Source organism: Acipenser ruthenus, chromosome 2 (assembly GCF_902713425.1).
Source record: "Acipenser ruthenus chromosome 2, fAciRut3.2 maternal haplotype, whole genome shotgun sequence".
In the NCBI taxonomy this organism is placed as follows: Eukaryota; Metazoa; Chordata; class Actinopteri; order Acipenseriformes; family Acipenseridae; genus Acipenser; species Acipenser ruthenus.
The window spans coordinates 79,158,135-79,180,723 of NC_081190.1; the positions used below are offsets into that span (position 1 = coordinate 79,158,135).

Below are 22,589 nucleotides of genomic sequence, written 5' to 3' on the forward strand. Positions count from 1 at the left end.
CCAAAATACACAATTTACATTGTACTGACAATGTGCTGTTAAAGTCCCTGTAATAAATGTTATTTACAGTATCATTTTTATACATATAATATACTTATCCTAAGCAGCACTCTCTGAGGCCAAAATGATAACCATTACAGAAAGATTGTTTTCAAACTGCTTGAACCTGTACTAGTTTTACACAAAACATTTACACAGCTCAAGCATACCTAAAACACAGTACAAGCTTGTGGTATTTAAAATATCACAATAAGTTTTAAAATATTTAACTCTGCGGCATCTGGTATCTCGCCTAGGGGTATGAGTAGGGTCACCGGATGTCAAAGAATCGCAACCTCCCTCACTGTAATGAACCAAATACACCCTAAAGTTAACGCTACGCTGTTCAACATACATAAATAAATTAATTTCTCAGAAAAATCAATCCTGACCATTAGAATTGAGTACTGCAGTGCATAACAAGGCATACAGTTTCATTTAGAAAATATCATTTAACGATTCTTCTTGGTCAAGGATGCAACAAAATGAAAACACTGAAAAAGCTGTAAAAACAGATTGTGTTGCCAAAGGACATTTTTTTATGCCCAACCATGCCCAATTTAAACTTGAGTGTGAGAAGCACACAAGCTGAAAGCAGTGACTTTCTTAAAATACAATTAAAATACAGAGATCATTTTTTTTATGTTCAAAAAATAAAAAAAAAATAAAATATTGTGAAAAAGCAAGGGGACACATGGGGCAGGATTTTCTGTAAATTATAAATGATAAATCATTATGTAGCATTGATTTGGGCATTTTTAAGGGGTCGTTATTAAATAATCATGCTAACGTGATTTACGAAATTATGTTGATTTACGAAATAATGTCAATATCTTAATGAGCAGTGTTTCCTGTGACTATTTCTTTTGTTTGTGTGGGAATTTAAAAGCAAATCCGTGTTAATTGTCATAATTTCCTAATAGCAGTGTTATTCTGTAAACATTTTGTCTAAATAATTAAAAAGTGCAATATGGGGCTTGCTTTCAAAAGATATCGCCACAGGTATGAATGGAATAACTAATGTGATCAAGATCATTGACATGGATTTTGCCTAACGTATTTGTAATATTGTCAGTGTATGTACAGTGTACACTCTCATCTTCACACGTCTGTATGCACATATTATAACATCTTCTTATAATCGTGTAAGTGTTCGATGGCTACTTTTATTCATGTTTAGTTTATTCATCGCAGGGGCGAGCAAACAGTACCAGAGAAAATGCATGATTAGAGGAATTCTAACAATTAACTATGAACAGATTGTGTATTGGGTTGGGAAGTTCTATCGTAATTTTAAAAAGCTTAATAAATGTATAATGAAGTGTTACATACATGGTATACATGTATAATAACTAACAAGTACAAACACCAATGGCACTTCAAACATATTTATTTATAGCCTACAATCATACATACTAAAATACATACAAAAGTAGATGTCAACATAAGAAAACAAATTCCAGCCAAGGCTACCCCCCGCCCCATCCAAAAAAGTTATTTTTTTTTTAATCTGTGCTGTCTGATTTTTACCCACATGCCAGATCATTGTAAATCAGCATTGTATATGTGAAGTTATCTAAATAAATGTACATTCTGCATGACAAAATGCACAATTTTAAATGAATTTTAAAAATTATACACAAAACAGATATTTCCATTATTTTTTATTTCCACTTGGCTGCTGCTCACAGGTGAGAGAGTCATCTCGCTGTACGCTAGTAGTTTCCATGACAGTGAATTATGCTTCCATTCATTTTTCTTGATCTCGTTAACATGCATTTTGATTAACGAGTTCCCTTTATTTAGTTGTTGGGACAAGAAGTGATGTAAGTGACCTGCGACAATTAAGCTTTTTAATGATAAATGCATTCATTAACAACCTCATCAACTCAATTTCAAAGCATTAACGGATTGATTTAATTAACACATTTCATTTGAAAATCACTTGCTACTAAAGCTCTCGTTACTATACCTCGAGTTTGATACAATAACACTGATTTTTGAAAATCCTGCCCATGGTGTATTCTGGGTATGCCAACTTTAAGTTACTTTATTTTCTTAACTTTATATGTAAAATCCAGTGTTTAGCATCTGAAAACTCTGCCTTATCCAATTCAGGGCTGTTCAGGGTGGGTTGGCATAAAATTTGATGTTTATGATTGTGGGCTACAACTTGTGACCAGGGACCTCTGCTAACATGTTTTTGCTATGTTCATATGGTTTTCTGTCTGAAGCAGTCACCCGCCTAATGAAACCTGGGCAGGCTTTTTGATTTGTTTTGTTTTCTGTTACATGAGCCTTGTTAAAAAGGCACACAGCGCATGCAGAAACAGTAAACTAAACTAAACAAACAGCCATAATTAGTGCAAGCAGCTTCTTCTTAATTGAGTTCAGAGGAGCTGTGGGTTTAAATCATCCAATGCAAGTCTGACTGTTGCTGGCATCTCTGCTATTCCAGCACAAGTCATCCCTAACCTATATAACAGTGTGCTTTGTTTAAAAAAATTGATTTTGGAGGCCTGCTTTCTGAGCAGATCGCTGCTGCAGCTGGCAAGGATGTGATCAGATGAAAAAGAAGAAAAAAAATCACCTTGATTCAGTGCACTGGCTCTTTGATGTGCCTGAAGTGGAGCTTGTTGCCCAGAGCGAACCTAAAACCTTAAAACAAAATCTAGCTTGACATCCTCAAATCATAACCATATGAATCTGAATTCCATGTAAAAACATGCTGTTCTGAGACTCTCATGGATGAGACATTAGCCGATGATAACAGAAAACAGGTTTGAAGATAATGGGAGTCTGAAGGAAGAAACACTTCCAAATTTTCGGTGCAGAACTACCTAAAATGGAATTTTTATTCAGAAGACTGAATGGTGACCTTCAGGGAGGACTGGGAGTTATGCTGGGGAAAAAATGCCAAGTATTAAAAGACAATGTGGACTGCTGCAAAAGGAACTGTACGCAACTGCAATGTTCAAAGCAGAAGTCTCATAATACCCTGTGCTGCACCTTAAACACTGCAAGATATACTGTGCATACCACACACTAAGAGCTGTGAATTATTACCCGCTGTTCCTTTTTTCAGCTGCTGCTTGTTTCATATGCGACTTCTCGTTATGAGTAAATAGGAATAGTTTTGAGAACTTATAAGTCAGTGGGTTCGGAAATTACTAAATTGATTACACCGTGTAACAATTTTTTTTTTTTTTTTTGTTCCTGTAAGTGTTATTTCCTAATTGCTTATGCCTCAAAAGTATAGAAAATGGCTATTATTCCCCACAAACTTTGCTTTTGTGACCAGGACAGTGATATTTTGAAATTTACCTATTTTCCAGAACATTCCAGATAGATTCAGTGCTGAGTAAACTTGGAGTAACTTCTAGAACTTTCTAGAACTTTCCAGTAATATAAATAGTAGTATAAATACAGAGGCCTTAAGCCCACCAGTTCAGTTTAGTTCCAGCTGCCTAAGTGGATACATATCTGCATTTTTCTGAGATGGCATCAAGACCTTGCTGGACGCCTTGAAGTATGATGAGTACGGCTGGGAGGTCATAGGAGACTTCAAAATGGTGGCATTCCTGATGGGTCTCCAACGCGGTTTTACCAAGTTTCCCTGCTATCTTTGCCTTTGGGACAGCAGGGACACCAAGGCGCACTACCACAGGCAGCACTGGCCACAGCGGACCGAGTTCTCTGTGGGGAGGAACAACGTCAAGTGGGAGCCACTGGTGGACCCCTGGAAGGTGCTGATGCCACCACTGCACATCAAATTGGGCCTTATGAAACAATTTGTCAGAGCTCTAGATAAGAAGTCGGCAGCCTTCAAGTACCTTCAAGACTTCTTCCCTAAGCTGTCTGAGGCAAAGGACAAAGCCGGTGTCTTCGTCGGACCACAGATAAAGAAGATCCTGGAGTGCAATGAATTCCCCAAGAAGCTCACTAGTAAGGAGAAAGCGGCTTGGAACAGCTTTGTCGCAGTGGTTCGGGGCTTCCTGGGCAATCACAAGGCCGAAAACTACGTGGAGCTGGTTGAGACTCTGGTGAAGAACCACGGCACAATGGGCTGTAGGATGTCCCTCAAAGTCCATATCCTTGATGCTCATCTTGATAAATTCAAGGAGAACATGGGAGCATACTCGGAGGAGCAAGGCGAGCGCTTCCACCAGGACATACTGGACTTTGAACGCCGCTACCAAGGACAGTATAATGAGAACATGATGGGAGACTACATTTGGGGGCTGATTCGTGAAAGTAAATCTCGAAAAACTACTCACTTCTAAATCTTTTGTAGTCATTTTTGTATTACTTTAGTATAAATACATGTTAATTTGGATTCATGTGTTGTTTTTTTCTGACTTTATGTGAATGAAAAGTGAAACCAGACTTGGTCAATCCCTACAGCAATGTTTCCTATTAGCATCCTCCCTCTCAACAGGATCCCATCACATCAATGTTCTTAGTTCACTTGGGTTGCGTGAGGATTAATGTGATAAGGTTGTATAGAAAGCATTGTTAATGTAACCTCAAAATTAATCCATAACTATGATATTAGACACTCAATAGTGCTGAATTTAAAAAGTTTCATTTAACCGCAAAAGTTACACAATGCCACTTACAGAAAGTTTCAAAACAAATAATTTCCATTGTTAAAAAAAGACTTGCATTCACCCTAGAAAAAAAGTTACTTCAGTTACAATGCAGAGGCTGTGCACTTTCCTTGTTTCAGTTTCCCTGTGCTGTTGTCTGTGGTTTCACATCCGGCTGTACCTAATGATATTTAATGTTAAAGGGCTGCTGCTGCTCTGTAACATGTTCTTAATCAAATCCTCTTTTTTGCCAGAGGCCCTCATTCATTAAATAAATTAAAATGAGCATATTGTACTACATAAAACAGTGACTGGTAATGCCCTACAAATTCCTTCACGCAGCTAAGATGATTTGGGCACACCGCGTGCAGATGTCAGGTTATTTAAATAAAACGGCTCCATTGTGCAGCCTTGCAGCTACCTCTGTCGCTGTTGGCCCTGCCTCAGGGGGAAAGGCAGCCGTTCCAGCTGGGGCTTTGGAACCTTGTCTGAGTCAGGAAAACCACATCTTATAAAAACAGAAAAGGAAGCATAATGTTCTACAAGGACAGAACATTAGCGAAAATGTCACTCAGCCCGAGTTCCACATGTTTGCTGTCACGGCCTCTTCCTCCTAGCATGCCCGACTGATATGAATTCCATCTGCTAGGCAGCCAAGTGACAGGGAAGAAATACCAGCATCTGGTCTCCATTGCTGTTGGCTTTTTGTTCCAACTTACAGCTTTAGCTGGAAACATATGAGGAGATGAAGGTGCTGGCAAGCGACTAAAAAGGGTGCGCTGGCACAAATTAGACTTTCTTATGTTTTTCACACATCACTTTGGATTTTACAGGGGGCAGGAGAGAGGGGTTATGAAAGACACTGCTAACTTAATCATCTTGGTCCAACTGCCTCGGGGGTTTAAGAGTGCTTAATACTGGAGCATCGACAGGCTGTCTTTTTAATTAAAACAAGAACAAAAGATGCAGTAGTATATTAACCTTAAAGACATGCTTTTCATGGAATACATAAACTACCATAGATCTTGTTCTGGAATGTCTAATATGAGAGGGTTACAGGTTTAAGTTAGGGCCTTTTCCAAGCCACATAATACACTTTGTGTGCATAGTGTGGCCAATGGGCCGAGTACAGTAGTTGTTTTTGAGGTGATGCAAAAAAGTGGTTTGCTTGTTAAAATGGCAAATGGTGGTGCAATTACCTTTGCTTGGGGAAGGAGGAGTTGCCTTGCCGATCTCTTAGTGATCGGTTGCCTTGGCAATGGGAAGCGTGTTTGCATTGGGGAAGAGGGAACCTGGAGCTGGACAAATGCACAACCAAAGAGCAGACAGAAAAGGCAACTAGTACTCAAGTACCAGCATGGCTGTATATAGACATGAGATACAGGAGAAAAAGACTACTACTCTCTTTGACTGTGGGGCCATGTTCAGGGCCCTTATCCGTTCCAGGGTTAAGTTGGAGCACGCCCACGCGGAGTCCGCTGGCGACATGGCTACCTTTGTCGACCAGTGGGCTCTAGGGGGCGTGCTCTGTACCACCTCCCCTTTGGTTTTGCTTATTTAATTTACAGTCCTTTTTGACCGGTTTTTTCTTTAATTAGTTAAGGCTCAGTCCTTGTTGGTACCCCTATTTGTTTAGGGGTGCTAATTAGAATTTTTTCTCCGGCCGCCTTTGGGCGGCTGGTGCAACGGCTGCCATTGGGCAGTCGGTGCAGAACATAACTGTTCCTTAAATAGGACTATGACTACTATGACTACTATGACTACTACGACTACTACTACTAATAATAATAATAATAATAATAAACAACTTTATTTTATATAGCACCCTTAAAAGCAATCATCTTAGATCGCTTCACAGAACAAAGATAAATTCAACAAAAACAATAACACGTAGAAACAAAAACAGAAACAAGGAAAAGGAACCATAAAAATGTCTTTCTAAAAAAGTTAGATTTAAAAACACTCAAACTTGCTGAATCCTTGATCTCTAATGGAATAGAGTTCCACAGTTTTGGGGCATAGCAACAGAAGGACCTGTCGCCCATAGAGTGCAGGCAAGCAGAAGGGACTAGACCAGGGCTACTCAAACTCATCTTCTGAGAGTATATATTAATAGACTGTACTCCTTCTGCCACATACAGGACCTTCCATGTTGAAACAGAAGGCCCTGTACAGGCTGCAGAACATTTCTGCATCAGCATTCTTAAGGAGCTGTTTCAACATGGAAGGTCCTGTACGTGGCAGAAGGAGTACAGTCTATTAATAGATACTCTCAGAAGATGAGTCAAGAATTTGACCCAACCAATCTTGTTTAAAATTGTTTTAATATACCTTCTTAATGGATTATTTTATAATGTACAAGTGGAAAAGCACTATAAAATGACTTTAACACTCATTAACCTGAATATGGAGTAATTTCACCCAATTATGCCGCAGCACTGCAATATGACAGACAGACCTAAAGTCAGACTCTTGCTAGGTTTTCTTCCTAGTCATCTATTTGTTATGCCCTACTACTTTAAGCTAAGCTATGGTTTATATCCAGTTTGAGGGAGTTAGAAGAAAATAGACTATAGGTGATTTAATAGTCATAGAGATTTCACCACGCAAGAAGTAAATTCAACAGTCAAACGGAGACCTTTTTAAAAGATGATAACTTAAAAAGATAAGTAAGTCTTCAGGACTTCAGCAGCTTTTGCGTTGATTATATTTTGAATAGGGCCCTTTGCCTGGTTACTTTTGGTATTTTACTTCTGCTGATAATTTCATTTGAAGTTAAACTTTAAGAAAGTATACAAATATTTCAGATACTACCATAATGTATGCCATACCTTAAGAAATTAGCATTTGTCTACTTGATTAATAGTTTTACCTCAAACGTTTGGTCAAACAACCTCAAGGCTTAACTGAGGATCAGGAGTCAAAGACCTCATTGGTGCTTCTACTAAGATAAAAGCCTTACTTTTGTTTCTGTTGAAGGCAATGGAAAGTTCGACCCTGATAAGATACTGATGGACTTGCAAACTGATGCTCACCCTTAAATGACAAGCATATGTACAGCACACAAAGCCAGCCTGTTTGCTGTAAACTCCTGAAACTCAGGGAGCCGAAACGATCCAGCTGCTGAAAAAATGGGAGCCTTTGAAGGAGACCGTGTAAGCCTATCTACCAGCAAGGCATGGGCAGCGGCACTGCACTGTGAATGACAAGTGATGGGCTGAATCGCCAGGGAGCTGCCGATGAGTTATTAATCATGACAGGTACGCTACCTGGGAGACAGGTTGAGAGGGGAAAAGATTATTTATAAGTGAATGGTTAACAGCTGTACCTACTGCTAAGCATTACATGGATGCCACAAACAGTAGAATTCAAATCTCGAGTTATTCAAGCAAGAACAACTGCCTGTCACCAAAATGCAGTGTTCCGCTGCAAATGAAGGTGTGAAAGATGAACTGTGGGAGGAAGAGCCTCAACTGGTAAAGCAATGTCATGTCATAGCCAACAGGAAGGAGGATGCGCCTATGATCAGGTGCATGAGTGTGCGTATGTGTATGTTAAATCTTTAAAAGTGTGGCATGTATAGGACAGAGAGATGGCATTATTTCCATAAGCACTTCCATATACACAACATATTGTGAAGTATGTTATCAAATGTTCTTTTTGTTGACAAATGCTCCTTTTGTGACTACTGTATATCATCATTTGGGTGTCACTTGGCCTCTGCACACAAACTGATTTTAACTGACAGAATGACAAACCAGTTTCTCTTCATAGAGCAGTGTGCCACACATACAAATTATTCACTCCTTAAATTACTGTGGAAAAGGTAATAGTAACAAGAACCTAATGTTCACAACAGTTTATTTTTATTGCACCATTTCTTTCTAGTTGGGAGGTGAGGTAACTTGGGTTTGACGTGACATCATTAACATATTATTAAAATAGGAAATTCATGATTAATAAAGGGTGGCTATTTCCCACTTAAAAATCAGAAATGTATGTTTGAGTAGAAAGGATTTGATTGGGCATTCTTATCATTCTCTGTAGGCATTAAAAAATATATATGTTGCATGCTTTTGATGTAGACACCTAGCGGCCCCTCAGAAATATTAATGTGGACCCCATTAATAAATTATACAAAAGCATTTTTATCTCAGGTGGGTATAAACATACCATTAGTCTGTAACATGTGTTTTTGGTCTCACCAATTGTAAATGCTGAATAACTAGTGAATGCCTTGGAGCTAGCACATACTGAAGTGTCAGAAGGTATGTATCATTAGTATAAGGCAATATAATTGCAGTCCAGGCATTGTCTGGCTAGATTCAGCTGTATCTTAAGCAGTTGTTTAAAGGTAGGAGTTGGTTAACAAACACAGCCATGTACCAAAGTCTAAAGAAAACTCAATCTGTACATTATATGAAAAATAAACACAATGTATGGCTGCAGTTAATCACATTGTGTGTGTTTTGTGGTTTCTTTATTTATACATTTGGCTGGAAAATCAAATTGTTGCATTTTTCTTTTAACCACAGAAAATATGGAAATTTCTGCTTGCCTTGCATCAGCTTATACAGGTGCAGATACAGCGTCTTTTTGTACTTTAGGACTCTTCTGTGAGGCTCTGTAGTATGTATGAAGGCAAGTGGTCAGACATTTAATCAGAAGAGAAATTGGGGACCAGTCATAATATTGCTAGTGCTAATAAATAAAGTAAGTTTTACATGCAATCGCCGAAGCAGCTAATGTGGTTATTCTTTTCTAAATATGACAAAAGTGGGACATTAACAAAGCACTGAAAATGTCAGAATGAAAAACCTTGCAGCTTGCCGAGTAAAACAAAGTGTGTTAACTTTACATGGAGTCATACAATGGATAATAAATGACACAAATTAATCCAATTTGTAGTTAGTGATGGCTCAGCAAAGCTGATACAGACATAGCTTCTATGTGAGGGATCTTTCCAGCTAAAGCTGTTTACATCAGAGAAGATGCTTATTTTTGTTGCATCAAATTTGAAAGTGGGAGGTCCGGGGTTAACTCCCAGTTTTTGGAATAAATACAAATTCCTTAAATGGTTATTTCCAACAAACAGAGTTTGTAAAACTGACAGCTGGTTTGTGTTTAATACTGTAATTCAAATGAAAAAAGTAGACAAAGCCATGTACTAAATGCAGTATAAATAACCTTATTCTTTGAATCTTGTTATAGAATGAAAAACTGGAGGTAACAAAACTAAACACAAGGAGACCCCCTGTCTCAGTCTTAAGTAGTTAAAAAGCCAAGTGAATCTGTGAATCTAAACCACTTTGACAGTTCACCAAGTCTTTGATATAAATGGGGCATTGACGGTAATTAGAAAGTGTCTACAGACTGACAGTTCATAAGCAAAATGAATATTAGATTAAATATTTCCTGTGCTTGTTCTATATGAGTACTATTGGGTCTTGATAGTTTGACTTTTAACATCTTTATCATCATTGCGCACACAGTACAGTATGAGTTTAAGTTTGTCCTGTATAATCTTTATCAGGATCCCAGATTAAGGCTAAAATGACTAAAAGTTAGTATGTTATTCTTGATCAACAGATGTTTATGTAAATTAATGTTTTGCCAGACATTCAGAAATTAACTCATATAGATTACTATCTGAAATCTGAACAGCCTTACAACATGCCTTCATTTGTAGCCAGGATTGTATATGTGGGTCAATATGTGCTAAAGTATGCTACACGCCATCCCCACTGACGTTGTTAAATGTTATCCTTTACCAGACATAATATTCAATATACTGTTGTTAAGAGCAATAATGATAAAATTGTTACCCTGAGGGTTATCATACTGATTGAATTTCATAGACTTACAGGCTAATAGGGTTTTATGGGATTTTACTGTCCTTAATGTGACTGACTATGGTTGGCACAGTTGAATTCTTTGAAGATAAATGTAACAAATCTTTGAAAAGTCTGACCAACACAATGGCAAGACGCTATGATACAGCCCTCCCAAATAAAATACACAAGAGCGACACATGTCTTAAATAGAAGGTATATGAAAAACAGCTAATACTAAACTACTATACAAGGATATAATATTTCAATCATCCTGTAGGGCTGGAGCTTCATGTCTGTAATTGTAGATGTGTTACATGTGAAAAATGTTGAAAATACCTATTGCCTTACACTAGGGTACTGAAACAATTACAGGCTGCTGACAGTTCAGGGATAAAAATAGGAACTAAATAATTACTTTCTATGTCTATTTCCCCAATACAATTAGTTTCTGTAATTATTATGAAGTGGGAAAAGGGGAAAAACATGTTTGCTCACTGAAGCTGTTAAAACCGTAAAACGTATAATATACTTTGAACTGTACATTGAGGTTAGCATATTGTTTTAGTTATTGATAGTCTCATAGGAAATGTATTATCTAGCCCTGTCTGGGACTGCCTTTAGTAACCACAAGCACATGTAAGGTTGCTCTTAACTAATTGTTTCATGGCCATTTTGGCTTCCCATAAGACAAAAAATCTGTACCTTGATTAAAAATGGTGTCTGATTCCGATTACTGAAGAATAGAAGGAAAGAAAAACAGACTACTGTGGTTTTACAGTTCAGTAATACATTTCTTATTGTGACAGAGATCGAATGATTCTTGGTGTTAGATCTCCCTCCCAACCTGCAAGGCAGCTGCATAAAGGGAACAGAATACCCTGCACTAAATGGCACAACAGTTTATTCCCAGGGTTAGGTGGAAGTCGGCCATCTAGAAAGGGGGCAAAGCTACGGTATACGAACTCAATGACCCGGACGGGAAACGGCGTGGCATCCGCAGATTGGAGGAGCGGATGCGCTTGTAGCCCAAGGGGTCATGGGTGATGTTATAAAAAGGGGAGGTAGTGATGTGATCTGTTCCTTTGTGAATGGTTACATTAAATGACCAGAAGGAGAACCTGTGCTGTGAAACGTGAGTATTTTGTTTGTTTTTGTTTGTCGTTAATAATACTGTTTGTAATTATTTGGATGACTAACACGATCCTGAGCTGTCGCAAAAGGCCAGCACTAAACCAGGGTCAACAACACTGCACTTTTGTTGTCACTAAAGAACTGTATTCACCATGAGCACTAGAGCACGCACTGTGGACTGGTGTTTGTGTTTGTGTATGTGTTACATGTGGGTGAACTGAAACAAGACTGTTATTATTTCGGGGCAAACCCGCAGATTATAAATAAGCAATACACACTGCTGTACTGCTTTATTAACATTGTTATTGTTTACTGCTGTTAGCCATCAGGCATTGGATTATACAATTAAACTTTAACTGCACCTGGATTATCGTTGTTTGTCTGGTTATTGATCACCTGCACCTGCACACTGTTAAATATATAAAGGACTCATTGCTAACAGGACACGTGTAACAATTAACATGTAGAGTAGTTACTGGGCACTGCATGCATAGCAGCCTGAACATGCACAGCCGATGGATAAAGTACAGTATGGTTTATAATTATATTTGTCATTTTCCTTGGGTTTCGTTATAAGAGTTGTATTTCTTTGCCATGCATCTATCTTTAAGGCTATCCAAATGCTGTTGTAAATAAACTGGATAAGTTAATGCTTAATTTTAAGGAGATTAACTTTAATAGCTTTTGTAATGTGTACTGACACATTAACAAATGTCTGTCATTTTGTATAATAACCAACTTACTTGTAGTTTAACTTTCTCTCTTTTAATGTATTTGTGGGAAGTGTATGAAGGGCTCTTGTTCAGTAAAGTACAATACTTATCATGTAAACTTTACTGTCAACATTGCCTAACTGTAAATAAACAAAATTATTCTAGTATAACTGTGAAATAATGACGGAGCACTGTACTCACTATCAGAAAGCAACATATTTTATTTAGGTTTTTCTATTAAGAATTGTCCTCTACCAGTATATACAGTAATATGTGTTATTACCTGTTTTGAACAGGCCAAGATCAAACATGTTTTAGGATCATTAAATTGAGTTTTTTTTTTTTTACTTCATAATTAAACAGAATGTATTATTAACACATGAATAATTGAGGGTAAACACACATTTCAGTTCATAAACCAGCAGTGTGGAGTAGTGGTTAGGGCTCTGGCCTCTTGACCAGAAGGTTGTGGGTTCAATCCCCAGTGGGGGACACTGCTGTTGTACCCTTGAGCAAGGTACTTTACCTAGATTGCTCCAGTAAAAACCCAACTGTATAAATGGGTAATTGTATGTAAAAATAATGTGATACCTGTATAATGTGAAATAATGTATAATGTGTTAACTTGTAACAATTGTAAGTCGCCCTGGATAAGGGCGTCTGCTAAGAAATAAATAATAATAATAATAAATAAACCCCAACAACTTCACTTTTATTTATAACATGCCCTGGATTGACCATTTATTAACAACACTGCCATATACAGCACATTTACCATTTGCATGCACAGAATATTTGCATGCACAAATAAGCCCCCTAACACACACAAACTCACAATATCTTCCACTCATGCAGTAGATTCACACACACACACACACACATCAAACAGAAGTTCATAGATTCATCTAATATGAAGTTTTCTATGTGTGTTAAAATCCTTTTGTATAGGGATGCTGTGCAAGCCATACCTGCTTTATTCTAAAAAAACACTATGGAACTTGTGAAAAGATTCCACTCCTTCCAAAGAGTAGTGATGTGCAGGAGGACATAAACAAAACCCCAGCATACTCAATATTTCCCTTCCCAAAATCATAAGCTTTATTTATTGAATGATCTTTCCCAAGCCATCACACTCCAATGGTTTGGTCAGGGCTCAATAAACATCCTTCTAATATCAACACTGACTGGACAAGGTTAAGAAATGTTAACAAATGTTGATAAAACAACATCACTATTTTGAAGAGGGAACTGTTGAGTTTTGTTTTTTGATAAATAAGAGGATTATAATATGCTGCAGTGCTGGGTGTCACATATTTGGCTCGCTCACAAAGCACAATACTACCCTATGTGATGAAGGATTCCATCTGATTACTGGGGGAGGGGGGGGTAAATTGTGAACAATGTGGGTGGAAGGATTTATTAACAGATTGTCAAGTTTACCTGCATTCAATACAGACTTATGCAAATCAGAACCCCCCCCCCCCCCCGTTTTTAAGACATACTTTTATTGTGTCTGCTTTAGCTAATACAGGACTAGAGGATAACATACACTGTATATACTTCTTAGTTTCAGGGTGGCCCTCTGTCAATGTCCTTTAGTGCCAGATAACACCTGGTAATGAAATTAATGGGAGTTTATATGAAATGTTGATCCCAGTTTGGAAAGATTTCCAGAACACCCTCCAAATGAACAGATTAACAGGTTGTGGATTTCCTGTCAAGATGATCCCATGGTACATGTTTATATGGTTCCAGTCTGGACACAATGGAAGCCACTGCAGTCAGAGCATTCCTATTCAGAACACCCTTTCAGAAATGTTTGTAAAACACCTTTGGAATAACCTTTTAATATCAGTGATTTACTCAAATGAAATCCTAGCAAAACTATCATCTGAACAGAGAATTACTAGAATTACCAGAAGTTCTACTACAGTATCAACCTGTGATACCATTAGTAGGTAACATTTTGAATATGGTACCACTGCTGTATCATTGTACTAGTGGATTATTGTACTGCTATGGTCAAAAGTTTTGCATCACCATATAGAATTGACAAATTTTGCTCCATAAAGTCGAATTAAACCTGCTGAATAATGTCAAGTTAACATATTGAATTACATACCGCTTTGCAGTTTTCCACATACTTAACAAAACACTGACTACTGACTGGTAGACTTTTGCAATATCATTTTGTAGTTTCTTTGATTATATGATGTTTATATATATATATATATATATATATTAGAGGTCGGCACGGGTACCCGAAAACCCAGGAACACCCCAGGTTTTAAATTAACGTATGCTACCCGGGTCTCTCTACTATCCGTGTTTCGATTTATTAACTTGATAATTTAAAGAAAATGTAGAAAATATGACAATATAGTCGTAAGTGCCGGTCTCTGGTCGGCGTAATAAAGACAACGTTAAAACAAGCTTTTGCATGACCCTTTTCTTAACTGACAGGATATCAATGTTTTACAGAAAACAATAACACACAGCGAGCGGCAAGTACACCTCAATAATAACAGCGGCAACTATTCTCAGGAACTAAATCAGAAAAAAGCATAACAACAGGGCTCTATAGTGCGACTAATTTGCTTCTGTGAACGTACATTTTAATTTAGGCGCACGTGTGCCACTAGAAATTCCTAAAGGTTGACTATAAAAAATAAACGCGAATTTACTTTTATCTGACAGTATAAAACATAAAAAAACAAAACACAGATCCAAATTCTCTAGCTCAATCGTAATGTACTCTGGGAATGTAGTTTATTGGTGTCCACTGCCCACTGTTAATCACACATTAAAAACTACAAATCCCATACATGCCAATTTCACTGATTTATCAGTGTGATGGCTACTCGTTCCCAGACAGTTTGAAAACAAGTCAAACCAAGATGAGGAAGATAACAAATTATTTTCATGTGATTGGAGAAGTTCCAAAAGTAAACCGTGATGAACAAAATTCAGATATGTTGCTGTTTTTACAAGAAATGAGCAATGAAAGTTATTATTATTATTATTATTATTATTATTATTATTATTATTATTATTATTATTATTTAAATATGTATCATGCCACTTAAAACATTAATATATGTGGGTTGTTTTTTTTTTTTTTTTTTTTTTTTTTAATCATTACTCGAAAAAGATCCAAGTACCCGGGTATTTTTCACGATGGGTATCTGGTTCTGGATTTTTCAACTTGTCTGTCACTATCTTCTTTTCTTTTGGAATTGGTTGTACCTGAAGTTTATAGATAAGCTTCAAGTTCAAGTTTGTGGATGTTGTTTTTCACTTTGATAGAAGCCGAGATCTGGACTTTAGAGTCGGTGTAGTGTTACAAAGTGGTGCATCGTTAGAATGTGGTACGTGTACCAAAACTTGGTATGCTGTCAGATTGCAAGTGGTACACTATCAGATTTTGGTACAGGTGCAATCAAGTGCGATCTGATGGATGTTTTCCTATTGTCAAAAAGAGGTACATTTACCATTAATTATACATATTTTTTTTTGCAAACTTAAACTGGAAACAGACAATCAGTTTCTCTAAAAAGAAAAAAAAAACAACACCTCAAAGTTGCACAAGTAAAAAAATCTCAATGTCTTGCATATGACAAATATGTGCATTCTATTTTCATAATGATGGAAAAAGATGATAAATTACATTAAAAAAAAAACGTAAAAGACTGGAAAATATGATACATTCAATTAAAAAAAGATGTAAAAAACCGAAAACAGCACAACATACCAGATTTGAATGGGCGCTTCCCTGCTTTCTTAACGGAAGTTGTTTAGGCATGTGCGAGCAAGCGCAGGGCACTGAGTACCACTTTTTAACGCGTACCTGAAAATAATACTACACAGGTAAGAAATTCTAGTTACTTTCATCTCTGACTATAGCATCTACTTTGACTTCAATTCGGGTAAAATATGCCAATCTGATTTAGACATTGATGGAACTGTATATGTACTGTGTTCTTAAATAGTACATTCAGTATTGTTTTTATTATTTGTTTTGTAAAACAGAACCGTTATGTCTGTAATACAATGATGCATTTACAAGACTGTGCTTCAGTTCATTTGATTTCAGATAATGTATCTTTTCTCTTTTACACAAAAACATATTATATTTATGTATTTCCCCATTGTGTAGGTTCATAATGGAATTAAAAAAAAACAAAGTTCACACAGACAGGTTGACGCTGCACAGTGTATTGGTAATATGTTTTTCCCACATCCGTAATATATTATTTTCATTTTGGTAAATTAAGTGATATTGTTATTCTGTCATTCTTTTTTTGCTATCAATCAGTCCTTCTGTCATATCAGTCTGATATATCTGCCTGTTTGACGGTAGGCAGTTTTCGATTTGAGACTTTAGTGCCTAGTTTTACACTGAATTTGCCAGATGAATTCATTGACGTTGCTTACAAACAGCGATGGCGTGTGCTGGGAACGAGTGCAGATTAGAAGCAAAGCACATAATATTTAATCACACAGTGACTTTCTGGTATGAATTAAGAAGCTATAAAAGTATGGTTATAACTTATATGATTATTCTTTTTTCATTCATTTTTGTTTTCAGTAAACTCAGAATTATTAAGGTGAACAATGTTCTGTTGTTTTCAGTGCAAACACATAAATTATATTCCAGAGATTGAGGGAGCTCAGCAAAATCAAATGACGTATTTTTCAAGAATGCAGTTTTAGAAATGTATTTCTACAGTGCTTAAAACACTTAGAACACGGTTTAAAGTAGTAAAGAGAAAGGCTTGTCAATAGCCAAATAATTACTTACTTGTTTACGATACGATATATATATATATATATATATATATATTATTTGTTATTTGTTTATTTCGCAGACACCTTTATCCTTTATCCAGAGTCACTTACAACAATGTCTCACTCGAAAGACGGAGCACAAGGAGGTTAAGTGACTTGCTCAGGGTCACACAATGAGTCAGTGGCTGAGCCAGGATTTGATCTGGGGACCTCCTGGTTACAAGCCTTTTTCTATTTAACCACTGGACCACACTGCCTCCTAAACTAGGTGATGCAAAATTGTTGGCCATAGCTGTAGGTGCCCTTGGTTTACCATTGCCATTTTAGTGGTACTGAAGATGATTTGGTAAAGGGAATCCTCTTCTAGTCCTGTATATGAAAAGAGAGTGGCCTGTGACTGACCTGAAGGATGTAGCCCCGGACGTAGTCCCGCAGCGTCCAGCCCAGGCCGTGCAGGATGTGCAGCACCTCTTCCTGTTTGAGCACGCTGAAGAGCCGGTCCAGCAGGATCTTGAGGCGCACAGGCACCGCCTGCGTGCCGTACAGCATCAAACTGCTGATGTCAAACACCACGTTGGACTGCACGATCTCCACCTGCGTCGGGTGGTACAGGTGTTGGGTGCTGAGCTTGTCCAGCGCTGAGCGGTAGTCAGGAAGGGGGAAGCAAAACAGAGAAGAGAATATAACAACGGTGCAGCAACACACTGGTCTAGGTTTCTTCATTTGAGGCATTGGAAAGGAAACAAACTGCTCGGCTGAGGGCATGCCATTCAAAACAGATTTGCAGTTCTTTAGAAGAAGCCAATATAACTTAAAGGGATACTTCATACCACCTGCGTTTTTTTTACACATAATTTCTCACTTGCATAATACTCTGCGTGTTCTCTAATTCACATTTTTATGTTTTTTGTTTTTTTTTTGTAGAGAGATTTTCAATTTACTTCCTCATAGTTCCCACAGTTGCAAAGGGGGTAGCCCCCTATCTGGTCGTTTCTAAAGCCACCTCACCTCAGATATTCAGCACAGTAGTCTGCCAGGCGATGTGGGCGATTTTTTGTACTATCACTCCTCTGGAATGTGTAATTTATCAATATACTATTAAGACTTCATACTGTAGATGCTAAACAGATTTGATGTAAAATAGATAAACAATGCGTTAGAGAATATTAATTCAACTGCATTTACAAATGTTTTATAAACCAAATTTAACCAAATTAACTGTTACATTTTTTTACAGTGGGGTCCCACACTTAAACGCCTTTAATTGGGAACAGTGTCAACACCCACACTTACTGTAACATTAGGCTTTTCAGGGGGCCAAAAAAAGGCACATTGCTTGAATTTAACAAATAGTACAGTCATTTCTGTGAGGAGTAACCCCTTGTTTAGCTATGTCAGATAGTATAAATATAAATTAAATGTCTATTCTTATTACAATTTGAAATACTTCCCAGAAGTACTTAAAAAATTAATTTGAATTGATTTCAGAACATTGAGTGGTTTGGTTTTAGCCAATTTCATTTAAACTGATACCTTGCTGAAACCTTCCCAAACTGGTGTATGTGAAACACACCTAACCAAAATATAAAAACTCAAACACAATCAAAAAAGCTGCTGAAGCCATGTGTATACAAAATAAAATTAAAACATTTCTCAATGAGGTCTTTCCTCAATATTTTCTATGATGTTATTCCATGCCAAGATTGCCACTGGGTTTGTGCAGCCGGCAGCAAACCACAGTTCACCGACACTGATGTTTACACGTTTTTTTTTTTTTTTCTTCTTCTTCTCACTGCAAACTTTGAACCCCATCCCGCTCTGACACGCACGCTGTCTCTTCAGTTAATAACTATCAAGTTTCCCCTTGTCTCCTGTCTTCTTTTCTTTGAGGCAATTGCGTACTCAGCACCATAAGATAATAACACATCTATGAGATAAAAGCAGTGACATTAATGTAATTGTCTGCCTTTCTCTCTTTAGCCTAATCTCCCTCTCCTTCCCTTCTTTCTTTCCACAGTTTTGACTGCTTGTGTGACACCTGTTTTTGTCTCCTCAGATCCTACGACAGGTTTTCCGCTGACAAGGTTTTTGCCTGACAACAGATTCTGCCAGACACGAACATAATACAAAATGAAGAACTACTTGTCAGAGTTGCTGCCAATGTACAGATGAAATGAAATAAAAAAGACAGAAAATTCCTTAACGGGGCCCTGTGATGGTCGCTCTCAGCCTGTGTGGCCAACTCCTGCGAGCCAAACAGGTGTTTTATTTTATGTCTCTTTTTTTTCATGGTGGAAAACATGAATAGTAGGGAATTGAAAAAGAATTGACTGTGAAATGAAGGGTAGACCTTGTGTCGGCTGATTTGGGATAAAAAAAAAATGATGACAGGTGGCAGTTTTTTAAAACAAAACCCTGACAAAAGCTTAAACTTTGAAGCTAGGTTCCTTTTATAACACTCAAACCATATTTTTTAATAATAATATATTTTATAGGTACAAGAAGAAGAAGAAGAAGAAGAAGAAAAACGTGTTATTGTCCAATGTACACATATAGATTTGATTACGTTTAATTCTCATACATTATCTTTAAAACTGTATTGCAAAATAGTTATTTATTTATTTATTTATTTATTTATTTATTTATTTTATTATTATTATTATTATTATTATTATTATTATTATTATTATATACAAAATATGAAAATGAGTACTTATTAAATATACGATGTAAGGTGGATTGTGCACATTAAAATACTTTTTTTTCTTTTTTTTGTAATGAGTGCCTGTGAATTAACTACACAGGACAGCATTAGCATGATACTGTATGCATGTATGTTCTGACCTGAATAGTGTGTAATGTTGTGATTAATTATGTAATATGTTAAATGATAGAAAGGGTTATGTGTCAGTGTATGTGTTTAAGTAAGGGACTCATATGTACTTAATTATCTACCTCCCACGCAAACACAATACAAGTGTGGAATAAGACAGCAGAACACAGACTCTTCCTCCTGTCCCTGGATCTCTCTGTATTGTAATTGCTTCCACTGAGGAGCGCTCAGATCACTCAAAGGCCAAGGGACAGTTTTACAAACCACTTTTAAGAAGTTATCTGTTTAATACTACAGAAAGGGTATAAACTGAAAGAAAAACAAGTGTTTATCTTGTAATCATCTTGATTACAAATCTACAGATCGGTCTGGACATACTGTTTGGTGAAACAGGTAGAATCAGGTACAACTTGCTCAAACACAGCTATTCTCACTGAAAGTTGTGGGGTTTTTGATTGAGCCAGTGTTATACTTTAGAACCATTATGCTGATAAAGGCATTAGTTGGTTTCTTGATTTGAGTTTTCTATACAATAACCAAGTATATGCTTTGTTGGTTGCATTAAAGAGAGTTTACATCATCAACGTATTTCTAATATGTATTGTTATTTATTTATGTATTTATTTATTTGTTTTTAAATGTAGTAGTTGACAATTAGTTTTTTGTTGTTTTCTCCCCAATTTAGTAGTGTCCAATTATTTTTTGTTTATCTCAGCTCATCGCTACCACCCCTGCGCTGAGTCGGGAGGGCCGAAGACGAACACACGCTGTCCTCCGAAGCATGTGCCTTTAGCAGCCCGCTTTTTTACACACTGCAGACTCACCATGCAGCCACCTAGAGCTACAGCGTCGGAGGACAACGCAGCCCTGGGCAGTTTAAAGGGAAGCCCGCAGGCGCCCAGCCAGACCACAGGTTTCGCTGGTGCGCGGTGAGCCGAGGACACCATGGCTGACCTAACCCCCCCCCCCCCCCCGGGCGGCGCTCGGCCAGTTGTGCGCCGCCCCCATGGAAGCTACCGTCCTCGGTCATTAAAAGGAATAGCCTGGACTCAAACCGGTGACGTCCATATGTATTGTTATTTAATATCCTATTTTGTTTGCTCTGTATGATTCTATAGTGTTGTTTCCTGACAACCCTCACATTACTGCACAGCAAATTTGCTTTTTTTCCACAGGAAAAAAGGCATGAGGCAGAGGGTTAGGTTGATTTATCCACATTTGTTTCTTTTCTTCTGTATATTACAGTGCCAAATCATATTTTGCCTATACATTTATATTATGCTTTCATTTATGTTCTCCAAATACAAAGACAATGAGACAGATCTATCAGACAAGCAGGTCTTGGCTTGATGACACAGTGCTAGTAAGGCAGTTTAATTGGGTCTATAACTGTCTGCTGTGGGTTGGCAAAGAGGAAGTACATGAGATAAAGCCATACAGGAAGTGTAGAAGTCCTAAACCGGGGCTCCTTGTGTGAGGGTTGTGAGTCTTACATGGCTATATAGTGCCTTGGCTATGGCAGCTGACTTACTCTGTGTTTTCTCATCAGTAGTTGGCTAGACTTTCCCTGGGAAACTGGCAGTCAGCACAATATTACTTACCACACAGCTATCTCGAAATCATCTTAATTTCCCTCAGATCGTGCTGTGCAATATAATACAGTAGTAACAGATTTCAGATGTAGGAATTTCATTTAACTCTGGTCTCCATGTGTTTTTTACTTTTCTTTTACAGTACCCATATTTACGTTGTACCAATTTTCACAGCTGTTATTCCTATGTTATATACAAAGTCAGTCAGACACCTTGTACTGCAGTTGAAAAAAACAAAACAAAAACAAAAACATTCCTAATCTTATCATCTGTCAAAAGGTGTTGTGTGTTCCTACATGAACTCAAGTTTTACTAATGTTGGAGTTTCCTGCAACATTAAGGCACATTTTGACAGGATGTAAGGTGGCTCTTAGCCAAGGACGGTTTACTTGGCGCCATGACCAGGTGCTGCGATGTTTGGCCTTAGCATTGGAAGACAAGCGTAACATGACCAATAAGTTGCCACCTGTTCCATCAAAACATTACACACAAAAGACAACATTCCTCCACCCAGGAGAGCAACCACCAAGAAAAGGTGTTAAAATCAATCCTCGCCCAGGACAACTGGAAGCTGCTAGAGACTGGAAAATGAAAAGTCAGTCAAGTCAGTCGAATGAAATCCAGCGACAGGTAGCAAACCACAGTTCGCAGGATATCAGCACCCCTGTCATAGACGTGAGGAGGACTTGCATGGACACAGTTAGTGATGAACCTAATGATCCTTGTGAACCCGGTCAGACAAACCAGCATAAGAGAGAAAAGAACCTCAATGGGCACAAGCCTGGAGTTAAATGGCCAAGAGCTTGTGAGAAAACTGCATGGGACACAGTAAACACAGATCTCTGCTTTGCATTGGAAAGATTAAGTGGAACAGTTGAAAAGAAGCTGGATAAATTTGGGGACATCATCTATGCATATGGAAGTGAGAGGTTTGGAGTTGAAAAAAGGAAGGAAAAAGTACAAACTATTCCTGGAAAGTCTAGACGGCAGCAGGAGATTGAACGCTTAGTTAGAGAAAGGAGACAGCTGAGGAAGCAATGGAGAAGAGCAGAACAAAGTCAGAAGGAGGG

The 22,589-nt window shown here is 37.6% G+C and overlaps 1 protein-coding gene across 7 annotated transcripts in view; it reads right to left on the reverse strand.

Moving 5' to 3' along the window:
* Nucleotides 1–22,589, reverse strand: part of LOC117409563 (zinc finger protein basonuclin-2-like) — a 349,521-nt gene that overhangs the window by 142,282 nt on the left and 184,650 nt on the right. For all 7 annotated transcript variants that reach the window (XM_059002013.1, XM_059002016.1, XM_059001981.1 and 4 more), the window contains one exon: nucleotides 17,497–17,732. In XM_059002013.1, coding sequence (XP_058857996.1) covers nucleotides 17,497–17,732 — 236 coding nt within the window. The remainder of the gene's footprint in view (nucleotides 1–17,496; nucleotides 17,733–22,589) is intronic.